The sequence below is a fragment of the Eptatretus burgeri genome, chromosome 7, assembly GCF_056783735.1.
Source record: "Eptatretus burgeri isolate ZD-2024b chromosome 7, Ebu_testis_v1, whole genome shotgun sequence".
Lineage (NCBI taxonomy): Eukaryota > Metazoa > Chordata > Myxini > Myxiniformes > Myxinidae > Eptatretus > Eptatretus burgeri.
Genome location: NC_140967.1, coordinates 34,561,718 through 34,575,612, shown reverse-complemented (window position 1 = coordinate 34,575,612; position 13,895 = coordinate 34,561,718). Strand labels below are relative to the sequence as shown.

Sequence of the window (13,895 nt, the reverse complement as noted above, 5' to 3'; positions counted from 1 at the left end):
GCCTGCTCTTCTGCTCTTGCTCACCCTCTCTCTGTTCTATTCACCCTCTCATTTTCCCAAGGTCATCTGCCATCTGCTTGGAAATCTGCTAACATCACTGCCCTGCATAAAAAAGGTGCAAAAACAGATCCCTGTAACTATAGACCAATCAGCCTTCTCCCAATCATCAGCAAGGTTATGGAATCCATCATCGCTTCAGACATGAAATCCTTCCTCTTCTCCAATGGCTTGATTTCCAATCATCAATTTGGTTTCAGACCAGGTCACTCTACCCTAGATATGCTGCTACTGCTCTCCCATCAATGGATGGAGGTCCTCAATGCCAGACAGGAAATCCGAGCCGCATCCCTGGACATATCACGTGCTTTTGACACAGTCTGGCACCCTGCCCTACTCACCAAACTCTCTTCCCATGGTATTCAAGGCCATCTCCACTCATGGCTCACAGACTTCCTCTCCTGTCCCAGTCAACGTGTGGCCCTAAATGGAGTTCTTTCATCCCCTCTTCCTGTGCAGGCTGGAGTTCCTCAAGGTAGCGTTCTGGGCCCTGTTCTTTTTCTGGTTTTCATCAATGATCTCTCGGACTCTCTGGAAAATCCTCTATTTCTCTTTACCGATGACTCCACCCTCTGCCGTACCATCTGTCATCCCTCAGACCGGCAAGCAGCAGCTTCTTCGCTCACTGCAGATCTGGATAAAATCACAAACTGGTCCAACACGTGGAACATGTCTTTCAATCCAGACAAATCTCACACTCTCACTATGTCTCTTCGAAAGGCCCGCTTACAAATCCCCCGCATCAACTTTCTCAACAATCCTCTGGAAGAAGTCTTTTCTTTCAAGCTTCTGGGTCTCACTATCTGCCATGACCTTTCCTGGGAAAGTCACATTTCCAACCTTGCCTCAAAGCCAGTCGCCGACTGGGAATCCTCCGTCGTGCAAAGTCCTTCCTCGGCCCTCTTGAGCTCCTGACCACTTACAAAGCTTTTGTCCGTAGCCTGATGGAGTACTGCTCTCCCCTCTGGGCTGGTGCTCCTGCCTCCCACCTTTCTCGACTTCACGCTGTCGAAACCAGGGCTTTTAAGATCATTGGCATCTCCCGCAATGAAGCTGAGTCTTTGGGCCTCTCACTCAATCACCGCAGGTTGGTCGGTGGTCTTTCTGTCTTCTACCGACTCCTCTCCAGCCTTGCCCCCCTGCTCTCTCTGTGATTTGTCCCAACCACATTTCCACAGGGCGCTCAAGGTCCGCCAACAACCCCTTCTGGTAAAACTACCAAAATCACGAATCACTGCTCATCTTCACTCTTTCATTCCTCTTTTTCCCGCCTTTGGAATAAACTTCCTCACTCTATTCTTTCCCATTCTTCCCTCCAGGCTTTCAAAACAGCTGTTCACCACCACCTCTTATCTTCCCCCATCCAAATCCTCGATCTTTTCTACCCCGATAATCCACCCAAGCCCACTTCCTTCAATTCTCCTGCTTTCCTTCCTGAAAGTCCCTTTAATGTCCATCTTCCCCTCGCCATGTTCCCCGTCCCATCCCCATCCCTCCCCTTCCACAGTTCACCTGTGTCTGTTCCCCAATGTTTTGTCCCTTCCACTCCCGCCCCTCTTGTCTCATGCCTCCTTGCTGTGAGTTGTGTGTTAGCTCTCATACGAGCCTCGACCAAGGTATACAAAAAAAAAAAAAAAAAAAAAAAAAAAAAATATATATGTGTGTGTATATATATATATATATATATATATATATATATATATATATATATATATATATATATATATATGTGTGTGTGTGTGTGTGTGTGTGTGTGTGTGTGTGTGTGTGTATATGTGTGTGTGTGTATATATATATATGTGTGTGTATATATATGTGTGTGTATATATATGTATATGTATGTATATGTATATATATGTATGTATATATATGTATATATATATATATATGTATATATATGTGTATATGTATATGTATATATATGTGTATATGTATATATATGTGTATATGTATATATATGTATATATATATATATATATATGTATATATATTGTTGCAAATTCGCACCCGCCGGCGTGCGAGCGGCCACGTAACTCGAATCGCGGCACGTCGCCCACCGGACGGACAATTCTATCATGACCCTCTCGGAGTAACGCCGAGAGCTAGTCACGGGTGGGCCTTTCGGCCTCACCACGATCGTGCCAATCGGCCGCCCTCGTGGGATAGGTTTGTTCGCCAAACTCGACCTACCTAAGTACCCACGCGGAGGGTAGACTGGGCGATCGCACCTCGCCGCAGGTCGACTCCGGACACGGGCCACTTAAGCGATCCGTTCCATACTAGCGGGATAACCGAGCGGTGTTATCGTCGGCCTCGACGGTTCCGATTAATTATCGGGCGTATTAAGCCCACTACCAACCCTTTACGTGAAGCAAGATGGAGATTCAATAAACGAAAAGATGAAGCGAAACGGGAAAAACAGTTCAACATAATGCACATTTATTCCGCGGCACACGGAGAGCACACATATACAATTACAACAATTATGCACCAAAAGCAGATGCTACAAAAGAAACACAACAATGCAGATCTACTACCGACTACGCGTGCACACGGCAACACTTACACAGTTTTACTTTACAGATGGCACCGACAACACATTTACTCAAAAGCAAAAGAAAAGGGCCACCCTCAAAGACAAGGGGGCAGACGGGGCCTGTGGGCCGCGAGACCGGGTGGATCCTACCCGTGTCTTGTGATGAGCCGCAAATGTGGCGGCGCGGGGGCGCCCCGACTCCGTGCTCCTTCGCGGGTTTCGTTGGCACTGCTTGGAGTGGGGGTGGGAACGGGGCCCCCCTTTTCGCACTATCTCAGCGTGGGGGGAAAAAGGGGGGAATTGTTGATGCTCTGGGGAAAGAGGATAGCTGGCTTGCTTGGGTCCCGCGACGAGCGACTCCACTGCGAGCTCGTCGCCATCCGCCGTCTTCCTTGCCTCGGACCCGAGCTATCCGGACTTTATAGTCCGGCAGGAGAACCCATATGCAAATTTCTGGATCAGAACGAGCTCGGGGGTGGAGCCACGCTCGCCCATTGGACGGAGAAAAAGGGGCGTGAGTCTCCCCTGATCCTCGAATTTGCATATATCGATTCTACACCGACGCGCCTGGAGGCGGGGCCAAACCGCCCCGCGCTTGCTGATTGGACGGATCAGAAGTGGGCGTGTATCATTCCTGATCCGAATTCTCCTCGGAAAGGCCGCACTTTGCACCCGCGGCCCAGCGCACGTCCCGCATGAGGCCAGGACAGCCTGACGCTTGGTGCCCACAAGCGGTGCGGGAATGGCCGCAGAAGGAGGAGAGGTGAAGGTGGTGGAGGGTTTATTGTGGTGGTTTATGGCCATGGCGACGTTTGGAATGCGGTGATGCGATGCTTGCGGGAGCGAGTTGTGAAGGTAAAGTTCGTGGCTGTTGGCGTTGTTGTTGTTGTGAAGCGGCGTTGCGGTTGGTGGTTGTTGTGTGATGGCGGTTGAGACGTGGTTGGTTCAAAATAAAGATAGAGCAGAAAAACGACTCTCTCAAAGGGTCGCAGCCCGAATGAATCACATTTATTCCCTCTAAACAACGGGTTTGGGCTTACTACACATGTGCTTACAGAGATATCTCACCTACGGGACCTGAATGGTGGTTTGCGAATTTCCTCAACCGCAACAATATGTATATATATGTATATATATATATATATATATATATATATATATATATATATATATATATATATATATATATATATATATATATATGTATATGTGTGTATATATATATATATATATATATATATATATGTTTGTATATATATATATATGTATATATATATATATATATATATATATATATATATATATATATATATATACACATATCATAGCAAAAGTACCTGTCGCTTTGCTGACGGATTTAATCAAAAGACAGCATGTTGTACTTCACAAACATTATAATCTTTTCACTCGATAATTTGTCCAAGGTCATCTTCCATCAGCTTGGAAGTCAGCTCTCTGCTTTGCTTTGAACCAACGTCTAGAATGAGTTTATTTAAACATTTTGAAAACTTCAAATTATTCTCACTCAGATTTCAACATCACCATATTGCATTTTATCAAGTTGTTTGAACTTTCTTAATGCGAGATGATTTGTAATACCGTCTACCACCGGGGGGCACTATACGATACACTTTTACAGAGACACAATTTGGCTCTTCCCCCCTCCCCTGAACTCCCTCCCCAGATATGCAACCCTGACAAACCATACTTGGGGTACCTCTTGGCAACATGCAAAATTTGGTTGGATTTGTTTTTGTAGTTTTTGAAACATATATAAACAAATTAACAACCAAATATATATAAATACAAATTCACTTTTATAGTTTAGATTTCCATGTACCAATTGTGCAGTTCTTCTTTTGTATACAGCAAATCATTGGCTGAGGCACAGCTGGCCTGCTGATGCAACACCACCTGCTGGTTTGTGTAGGAATTTGTAATTTGTTTCAGGTACCCGCAAGAGCTTGCATACTCTTTGCAAGGGACACCTTGGGATCTTTAACATCCACCAACTAATTCCAGCAGGCAGGATGGACAGTTTCACATCCATCTAAGGGAGGGCACATACATTGATGAATCACCCTGCCTGTGAAACCCTGGGATGACAGTTTATAGCCAGTTCAGGATTTGAACCCAGACTTGACAGCTTTGAGGTGTGTGTGCCTACCTCGAGACTCTAGGCCATCCTGCCAGCCCTTGTTTTACAGTGATGGTGCATTTATTTAAACGAATTAGGCATGCAAATCGAGGCATACACAAGCACAAATCAACAATATATTCTTGCGGTGAAAAAGACAATGTCACTGGATTTATTTTTTTTGTAATGATGCGTCTTCGAAAGAATATAGTCATACAGTCAATTCCAAAAGTTATTAATATGCCATTTTTGAATGCACTCGAATGAATAAAGAATGCACCGAGGAAGAACAACTTTAGATATGAAAGCAATAAGTTGACATGAGTATAGGCTATGAGAAAGTACTAAGAGCTATGGATGTGCTCCTACAGATGTGGATGAGTGTCGGGATCTCATGCCATGTGAGGAGATCTGCATAAACACGATCGGTGGATTCCAATGCCTGTGTGATGGACGTGCTGGGCACTTACTCAGTTCTGACCTCAAAACATGCAAGGTTTGAATTTGACACACATCCTACCAGTGAAATACGACAGTTAAACACTAGGAGTACTGCAAGTAGTACTGCTGTCAATTGTATTGAAAGCTTCCTGGATAGTGCTGGAAGCAGATTTTTCTTCTTTTGTGTGCAGCACAAGGCTGCGGGGTAGCATCATTGGTTGAGGGTGCAGCTGAGCCACTGAGGAAGTAGATTGTCGGGAACATTGCAATATGCTTTTTATAAGTTGTCAGAAATTAATTTTGAAGGGTGGGAGCAATTTTGTTGGATTGGCTGGGACAACTTAGAGGTATGTCTCGCCTGGGTTGGAATCTCATCCCAGCTCTAAATTCACCCTGGTATTTCGCATGCAAGGCGACGATGCATAATCGTCTGTGCAGACGTTAAGCCAGAGGATCCATCTGCAGGCACTGGTTTTTAATGGACGTTCAAGATCCCATGGTGTCTTTCGTGAAGAGTCGGTGAGTTGTGGCCACTACCCTGACCAAATTCTCATGAGAAACAGCATTCCTCCACCAGCATCTGGGTTTCTGTAAACTGCGTACAATTTAATGTATCCTCGGATATTATTATGTTTTTTTGACTTTTCTCCATGTATCCTCCGAGGACAACTACAGGGAAAAGTGACAATGATGTATAACATGTATCTGGACATATGAGTAGTTCTTCAATGTCCTATTTGCTGTCATGTCTGGTATACAAGGCTCGTTAGTTTTTTGAGTTAAAGCAAACAATAAATTTCATTTCTCTACCTTTCACATTTCGTATAGTTTTCATCTTTCACTCATTTGAAGATTAAGCTCAAAAATGTACTTCTCAACTTTCGCTCCATTTCAGCCAGTAATGGAATGCATAAGCCTTCAGCTGGAAACACTGTCTACCCACCTATACATTGGTCCAGATGCAGAAACCAATCCTGTTTTCCTGCTTACATTTAAAGTGCCACCCAATACATCGTAAGTGTTCTTTTATAAATCCTCATCCACGAGCTTTACTCACTTTATCATAATGGAGAAACTTGGTGATAGCATCTAAATAGGGTGAATATGGAAATGTTCCTGCAGCATTTTATGGCGCTTTAAGTGCCTCTAATTTTTTTCTCGAAACAAAATGTCATAATTGATCTTTTATGCATCAACATTTTTCACTGACTTATATCCAAAAACAAACAGCTATCCATGCGTCATTGAAGTTGAGTGGGCAACATTGTAACTGCTTCTTTGTTTTTTTAATTTCTTCTTGCCATTTCAGAGAGGTTTTGGCCTTTGACCTGCGAACCTTTGATCCAGAAGGACTGGTGCTTTTTGCCGAGCAAGTGCGGAAGACCCAGGCCTTAGAAAAACGAAGACTTCAGGATGATTGGCTCGCACTAACCCTTAAAAATGGTCGACTCCAGCTCCAGGCCTCAGGACCTACTGGAGAAGGGTTTACCATGGGAGGACCAATTGTGAATCATGGATTCTGGACAACAGTAAGTGCCCATGCAGGCCTGTATTTGTTTACCCTCCTCATTATTATCTGCCATCTGCTGAATCTTCTTAATTGTCATATTTTTCACAACATTTTCATGCTGTAATTTACAAAGCCCATGACTAAACTGCTGTCCCATGGAATTATGGAACTGTTGCTGTTCTTGTCTTCTGCATTCAGCCACCTCTTCCAAAATCTGCTTGATAAGGAATAAAAACAAGTACTGCAAGTGATCAAAAGCAAAGACAGCCTACATGGCATTTGGAAGACTAATAACCACATATTAAGGAGGGCCTATCATGGCCATCCATCCCTCCATCCACTGAGACCATACTCTGTGCAGATCATTGGTGCTGCCTGAGCAGTCTCCTTGACTCTTGGGCACAATCCTGGATGTGTCGCCACTCCAACACAAGATGCCAGCACTAATTTTGCCAACCTCAGAAGGATGACAGGCAGAGTCAATCCCACCTGGTATTAATTCAACAGACAAGTGGGATTTGAACTCAGGATTCTTGGATGCCAAGCCCACCACCCTAACCATTAAGCCAACACCAAGCATATGGGCATTACACCTACAAGAATAGAGGCATTTAGTGAGTCATAATAGTAATTTTGGAGGCTGACCAAGTGCATGGAAGACAGATCACACTGCAATACCTGTAGTTACAAATGTAAATGCTTCATGATCGGTTTGGGTGGTAGACATGATAGACGGGTCAATATACTGCCTGAGCCCCAAAAAATTGCAAATTTTTGTTTTATGCTTATTTCTAGTAGTTTATGATGTGGAAGACAACATATTAAAAGTTGGACAATTTTGACGCATGGGAAAGTCCCTCAGTGACGTCAGAAAACAAGATGGCTGCCGGCAGATAAAACGTCAAAAAATTGACTGATAATCATCAGACCACTAACAATTTAAAGTTAATTTTGCACCAATATTTGTATTATGATCGTTGCTGGTCGTTTATGCAGTGCTAATCCTGAGACCATTCACAATTTAAAGTAAATATTTGCACAAATGTATGTTCTTTGATTGTTTCTGCCAGTCTATGACATGGAAAGCAACATATAAAAAATTGGACAATTTTGACACATGTGGAAGTACCATATGCCTTCTAGTCTTAGATTCCAGTTTCATCGTCCTCCTCCTCCACCTCTATCTCTGGTTCAACACTCATATTGTCACAGTTGCTGTCCTGGCAATGTCACACGCACTGGTGCATTCTAATCCATGCTTCCTACATGAACACATTAGTGTTTTGCACCCCCCTGAACAGTTGCAGTGAATCATCTGAAGTAGCATGTCTGGAGCAGGGCTTTTGTCTGTCATCACTGGAACAAGTTTTCCTCCTTCTACCTTCCATCCCCACTCCGTTGGCTCCAATCCACAACAAAGGCCCATCCATTCCATTACCTGGTAATAGGTCCGCAGAGAATGAAACTTGCAGGCAGCGGATGTCGGGGGCAGTCTTTCAGGAGTGACAAATGCCTTCGCCCTTGCAACCTTTTTGCAGAGAATGTTGTATCTGATCGATGCCAATGAGTCGTTCTGATTTGCTTTAAACAATGCCACCATTGCTCTGCAGCCTGCAGTTTCAATAACATCCTGACTCTGCTGTGGTTTACAGAACACCTTGGAGCTGTCTATCATTTCCTTTTCTTTCTTGATGATTCTTTGAAACCCTGACTTCTTTCCAATCCCAAAGACACGAGACGTTGCGTCACAGCCAGTTAATGCATGAAGGAACAATATATCTCTGCAGGCTGCATTTCCAAGTATCTGCTGAAGGACTTTGACATTGTAGACATTTGATTTTGCCTTGTCAGAACGGAAATAGAGTTCAATGCAGTTTGTGTCCACCATATAGAAGAGCAGGAGGAGAAGGAGATCTGTATCTTCTCCAATGAGGGTTGTAGATCTGGAAGCCGCATTTGCGATCTCAACATCAGCATCTACCTCTGCTTGGATCACCTCACAGCCTTCCTTGCGCAACACCTCTACAATCAACAGTATCATTGCCTGCTTGTTTGACTCATTCGACAGAAAGTCCTCCTTTTTCCCAACAAATTTTGTTGACTCCGTAATGTTAACCTTGGTGGCATTTTTGTTTCTATTCCGACGTTGATGAGAACAGTCCTTTGTGCTTGGCCCAGCCTCATAACCATCAAACACAACAGTAGCTTTGTCATAGTGTCTGACTGTAAATGAGGCTTATTCATTTGCAATGGAACTGTAGGTGAATCCCTCTGTCCACTTTAAGCGGTGAATAAGTGATCCCCCGTCAAGAACATAGTGATCTGTTCCTGGAACTGTCTGGTTGACAGCATTGTCAGATTTGGTTGTAGCATAATTCCTTATTGCCTCTGCCAACTGTGGTTTATCTGGCTGGCGCAGGATGTTTTTTGCCTCAAAAAGAGACATTGGGTATGGGCACAGTTCATATTTCATCACTTCACCTATCTGGAGATCTCCCATCTGTGACACAACTAAGAACCTCTGGAATAGTAATGCTGGATCTATTGTGCGGTCCTCAGCAATTTTGACTGCCATGCTGGATGCAAGTGTCTTGAATTTAGAACTCGTTTTGTGTGAATTGGAATAAGCTGGGTGATCATCCATCTTCTTGACAATGTCACTACCTACTTTGAATTAGTCCGGGAGCCAACCTGTGTATGAGGCTGTTTTAGGGTTGGACCTTACAGCCTCTGCTATAAAATTTTACACCCCCAGGATGTTTATATATATATGTTTGCAGTTCATGAAAACCAATGTTGGCAATTCATAAGCTCTTGCGAAAAATTTTGGCGGCCGTTTTTGTTTGAGGAAGATTTGAAAAATTTGATAAAACAGCAATTGTCAATAAAATTTCTAAAAAAATTAAAAAATCACATTCATGAAAAATAAATGTGAACTAAATGTAAGAATTCAATCAGTGCATTGTAAAATGACAAAAAAAATTGCCTTTGTGAAAGTAAACCTCGTAAAAGTACATAATTTTGTGAAAAATGCCTTAAAAATAACGTTTTTTGAAGATGGCCTTTAGAACTTTTCTTATCATAGGCAGATGCTGCATTAGAATACTAATTTCTCTTAATGTGATATGAACATGGTATCCATGGCTAATTAAAACAGCAAATTTGATTGAGTTCTATCAATTTTTAAAGAGAAAATTAACATTTTTGTCAACCAAAGTTCCCCCTACCCACAAAATCCTCTTACTCTATTGAACACAGTTCGGTTAAGGTTTGCTGGATCCAGGTTGGGTACTTCACAGTTCACTCTTCCAAAGGAAAATTCAATGGTGTTTGGAGTGACATGGCCCTGGAGCAGACATACAACAATGAAGGGAAGACATCTCTGTTCAAAGGCATATCTCAGGCACCAGCTGCTCGAGATAAATATGTGAAAACAGCACCATTTCTCACAGCTGTATCAGAGAACATAAAGTCTATGGCTAATCTAGGCCAACAGGAATCTACTCATCATGGAGAAACACATAAGCAGGCAACAGAAGAACATATGCATGTTGAGGAGATCAATAAAGTGATATGCCAGCAGATGATAAACCCATTCCAGTGTAACAACCAAGTGGTTCTGCTCAATAGAGCAACTGGTGAGAAGGATGCTTCAAAAGACTTGGTCCATGCTCAAGCTAAGGGCATGGAAGCCATTATGAAAGCAGAAGAGGTGGTCTCTATTAAGATTGAACCACTGAAGCTGGTAACTTTCTCCTCACAGAAGAAATCAAAACCATCAAGGAAACAGAGTTTAATCAGGATCTATCAAGATGAGACTGCAACTACACGTGTGCTGTGTTTCTATCGAGATGCCGACCCAGTCACAAGACAGATTGCATTTTCCCATGAGTGGACAGACTATCCATCATCCCTGTTTGAGGTTGATCCACGCTTAGCACAGGGGTTTGTAATGCGCAAAGGCAACAAGTCTGATTTCGTGGCAGTGCTAATTGCTGAAGCTGAGCAGGATGTTGTTTTACAGCTGCCATCATTACCACAGAGTGACCTATACACAGTTTATCTGGTAGACACAATGGCATTTGTAAATAAATACCAAAAAATGGGTGTGAAAACATTTGGTGAACTTCCCCAGCTGTATCTTCGCAAGCTCCTGCAGTTGAAACCTGAAATGTGCAACTGTGTCAACATCATTGGTGATCAGTATGATTTTGATGATAGCCATACTTTGAAGGGTGATGAGCAGCAGAGGAGAAACCAGACAGACCAGGCAAGACAATTCTCACCATCCAAGAGTCTAGAAATTCCGGACTGGAATTTACTCATGAAGAATCCAAGAAATAAAGGAAATCTTCAGAACTTCATTGGCACTTCCCTTTGTGAGAGTCCTGAAGCTATTCCGGATGGAGTGACCATCATTCTTGGTGGTATGATGGAAAACAAAGGTCACACTCTTTCCATCACATCAGCATCAAGTTCAGTTCTGGACTTACCTTGTGAAGAACATGAAGAGGCAGACACAAGGATTATTGCTCATCTTGCATATTGTGTGGAATATCTTGATCACCATCGAGCTGTTGTGCATGCAACAGATACAGACATAATTATGCTGTGTATATATCACTTCTGCTGCTTGAACACATTGCAAGAACTCTGGATACAACGGCAGAATCAATACCTACCTATTCATGAGCTGGTAGAAGTGTTGAGCAAGAAGTACCAGAAAATCCTCTTGATGTCGCAGCTACACTTCTGTGCACATATGTGTTGTGTGGATGTGACACAGTGAGCTACCCATTCAGAAGGGGAAAAGAAGAGGTCAGGTCAGGTATGGGAGCATGTGCCAGAACAGCGCGTCGCTGCGTCCACTTTCCGCCGGTACTCCAGGGGCCTCCGTCTGGCCATCCCCCAGGCAGATGCCAGGCCCATCCCCATCTCCTTGAGATGATGGTCAACCTGCTGCAACCATGAGGCACGTGGTCGGCCCACTGGCCTCCTCCACTCATGAGACTCCCTCGCTGAGAGAATCTGGTGAGCAGGATCAGCGTCAGGAAAACGAGCCACATGTCCATACAGCTGCAGCTGACGCTCACGGACTATGCAGGTAACAAATCTCATCCGAGTCTCTCTAAGCAACCGCTCGTTGGACACAAAATCCGACCAGCGATAGCCAAGGATTCTCTGAAGAGACCTGGTACCAAAGGAATTAAGTCTCCGTCTCAGATCCTTGGTCAAAGTCCAAGTCTCGCACCCATAGAGCAAGACTGGAAGTACCAAGGACCTGAAGACTCGGACTTTCGTCCTCCCGCACAGGTACCGGCAGCGCCACACCCCATGATCCAGTGAATCCATGACTCCCCAGGCCCGACCCAGACGTCTATTGACCTCCGGCTCACAACCTGCGGAGACATGAATATCACTGCCAAGGTAAGTGAATCTCTCCACGACCTCAACATCCTCACCACAAACAGACACAGACAGGACAGCAGCATCCAAGATGTCACCGAAAGCCTGGATCTTAGTTTTGACCCAAGAAATCCGTAATCCCAATGGCTCCGACTCCTCATTCAGCACCTCGAGGGCCCCCAAGAGGATGTCTAAAGTCTCCGCAAAGATGACTGCATCATCTGCAAAATCAAGGTCTGAGATCTTGACATTGCCAAACGATGCACCGCAACTTGATCTCTCCGACATCCTCCCTAAAATCCAGTCCATACAAGTGCTGAAAAGTGTGGGGGCAAGTACACATCCCTGACGAACTCCAGTAACAACTGGAAATAAGTCAGAGATGGTACCACCACACTTCACAGCACTCTCAGTACCAGAGTAGAGTTCAGACATCAGATCGATCAGTTTCGGTGGCACCCCACGAAGACCAAGAATCCTCCAGAGGACATCCCGATTCACTGAATCGAACGCTTTACAGAGATCAACATAGGCTGCAAGCAGCCCCTGCCGAAACTCTCGTCTGTGTTCGGTGAGGACACGAAGTGCAAGGATACGGTCAATCGTTGACCTCTTTGGTGTAAAGCCTGACTGCTCTGGACGCTGGTGCTCAAGCAGATGGTGGCAAACCCTATCAAGAATTATCCGAGCAAAGACCTTGCCCGGCACTGAGAGCAGCGTCACCCCTCGGTAGTTTTTGCAGTCTTGGCGATCACCCTTCCCTTTCCAGAGAGGGACAACAAGGCCCCTCTTCCAGTCAGTTGGGATGATGCCTGTGTTCCTGTGAAAAGAAGAGCGGCACAGGTTTCTCTGGGACTGATAGGAAACCTTCCCCACCTTGTTGATTTTGGAAGAGATAGTGAAATGGCAGCAACAGAATGTGTCATTGATGAGGCCAGAGTATACTGGACTGCTCTGCATGGCCAAAAAGGGTTCAGCTGTTTGGATACCCTCAGGCAGCATATGTTTGTCTCTTCAAAATTAGACCTTAGGTCACTGCCAGCAACAGAAGATGCGTTTTACTTCCTTGTTTTAAGAGCATTGTATCAATTGCTTCTGTATAGACGTGCACATCTCAGTGACCGAGCACTTCCCCCAGCCCCAACATTTGGCAGAACCCTTATCAATGGAAAACTGGTCCCAATTCTCATGTCTAAGCCAGCCAAGCCAAACATAGACAAAACGGTGTCTTGCATGTGCAAATTATCCAAATGTCTGAAACGATGTTCATGCAAAAAGGCTGCTGTGCCTTGCTGAGTGACATGCATATGCCTTGGTCAGAGAGGTTCATGTGGTGGAGTTGTTTCAGAGAGTGACTCTTCCTCTGAAGAGGATGTTTCATGTCACAATATTGTGTTAATCCATTTCTAATTTTATCTTCCTTAAAACCATGGCATGTAAAAGTATGTTCTTGTTCCTGACCCCATTGATAGTCAAGCATTTCTGAGTTACATAAATCTCTTGTTGTTTGACATATAACCTTGTCAATTGAAGGTAGGTTAAATCTACACCAATTGTGATATAGGAAATGAACTCCTCTTTAATATGAGGGGTCATTTGTGTATATAGGTTTAGTGGTTATGATTTTAGGACAATATGAATTACCCCTACCCCCATCCTACATCTTCGCTTTTGCCAACATTTTGTTATCAGAGGGGGCTCGCAAAAGTGTTGACTGTGTTGTTGCGCAAGAGTTTCACCATTGCCAACATTGGTTTTCATATACTCAAAGGGTGTCTCTTTATGAAAATCAACACAAAAATTTTATA

The 13,895-nt window shown here is 44.0% G+C and overlaps 1 protein-coding gene across 1 annotated transcript in view; it reads left to right on the top strand.

Moving 5' to 3' along the window:
- LOC147023008 (growth arrest-specific protein 6-like) overlaps nucleotides 1–13,895 on the top strand; it is a 140,097-nt gene that overhangs the window by 90,740 nt on the left and 35,462 nt on the right. Inside the window, exons 8-10 of the mRNA XM_085888016.1 lie at nucleotides 5,102–5,226; nucleotides 6,067–6,185; nucleotides 6,481–6,700. Of these exons, the coding sequence (XP_085744142.1) occupies nucleotides 5,102–5,226; nucleotides 6,067–6,185; nucleotides 6,481–6,700 (464 nt within the window). The remainder of the gene's footprint in view (nucleotides 1–5,101; nucleotides 5,227–6,066; nucleotides 6,186–6,480; nucleotides 6,701–13,895) is intronic.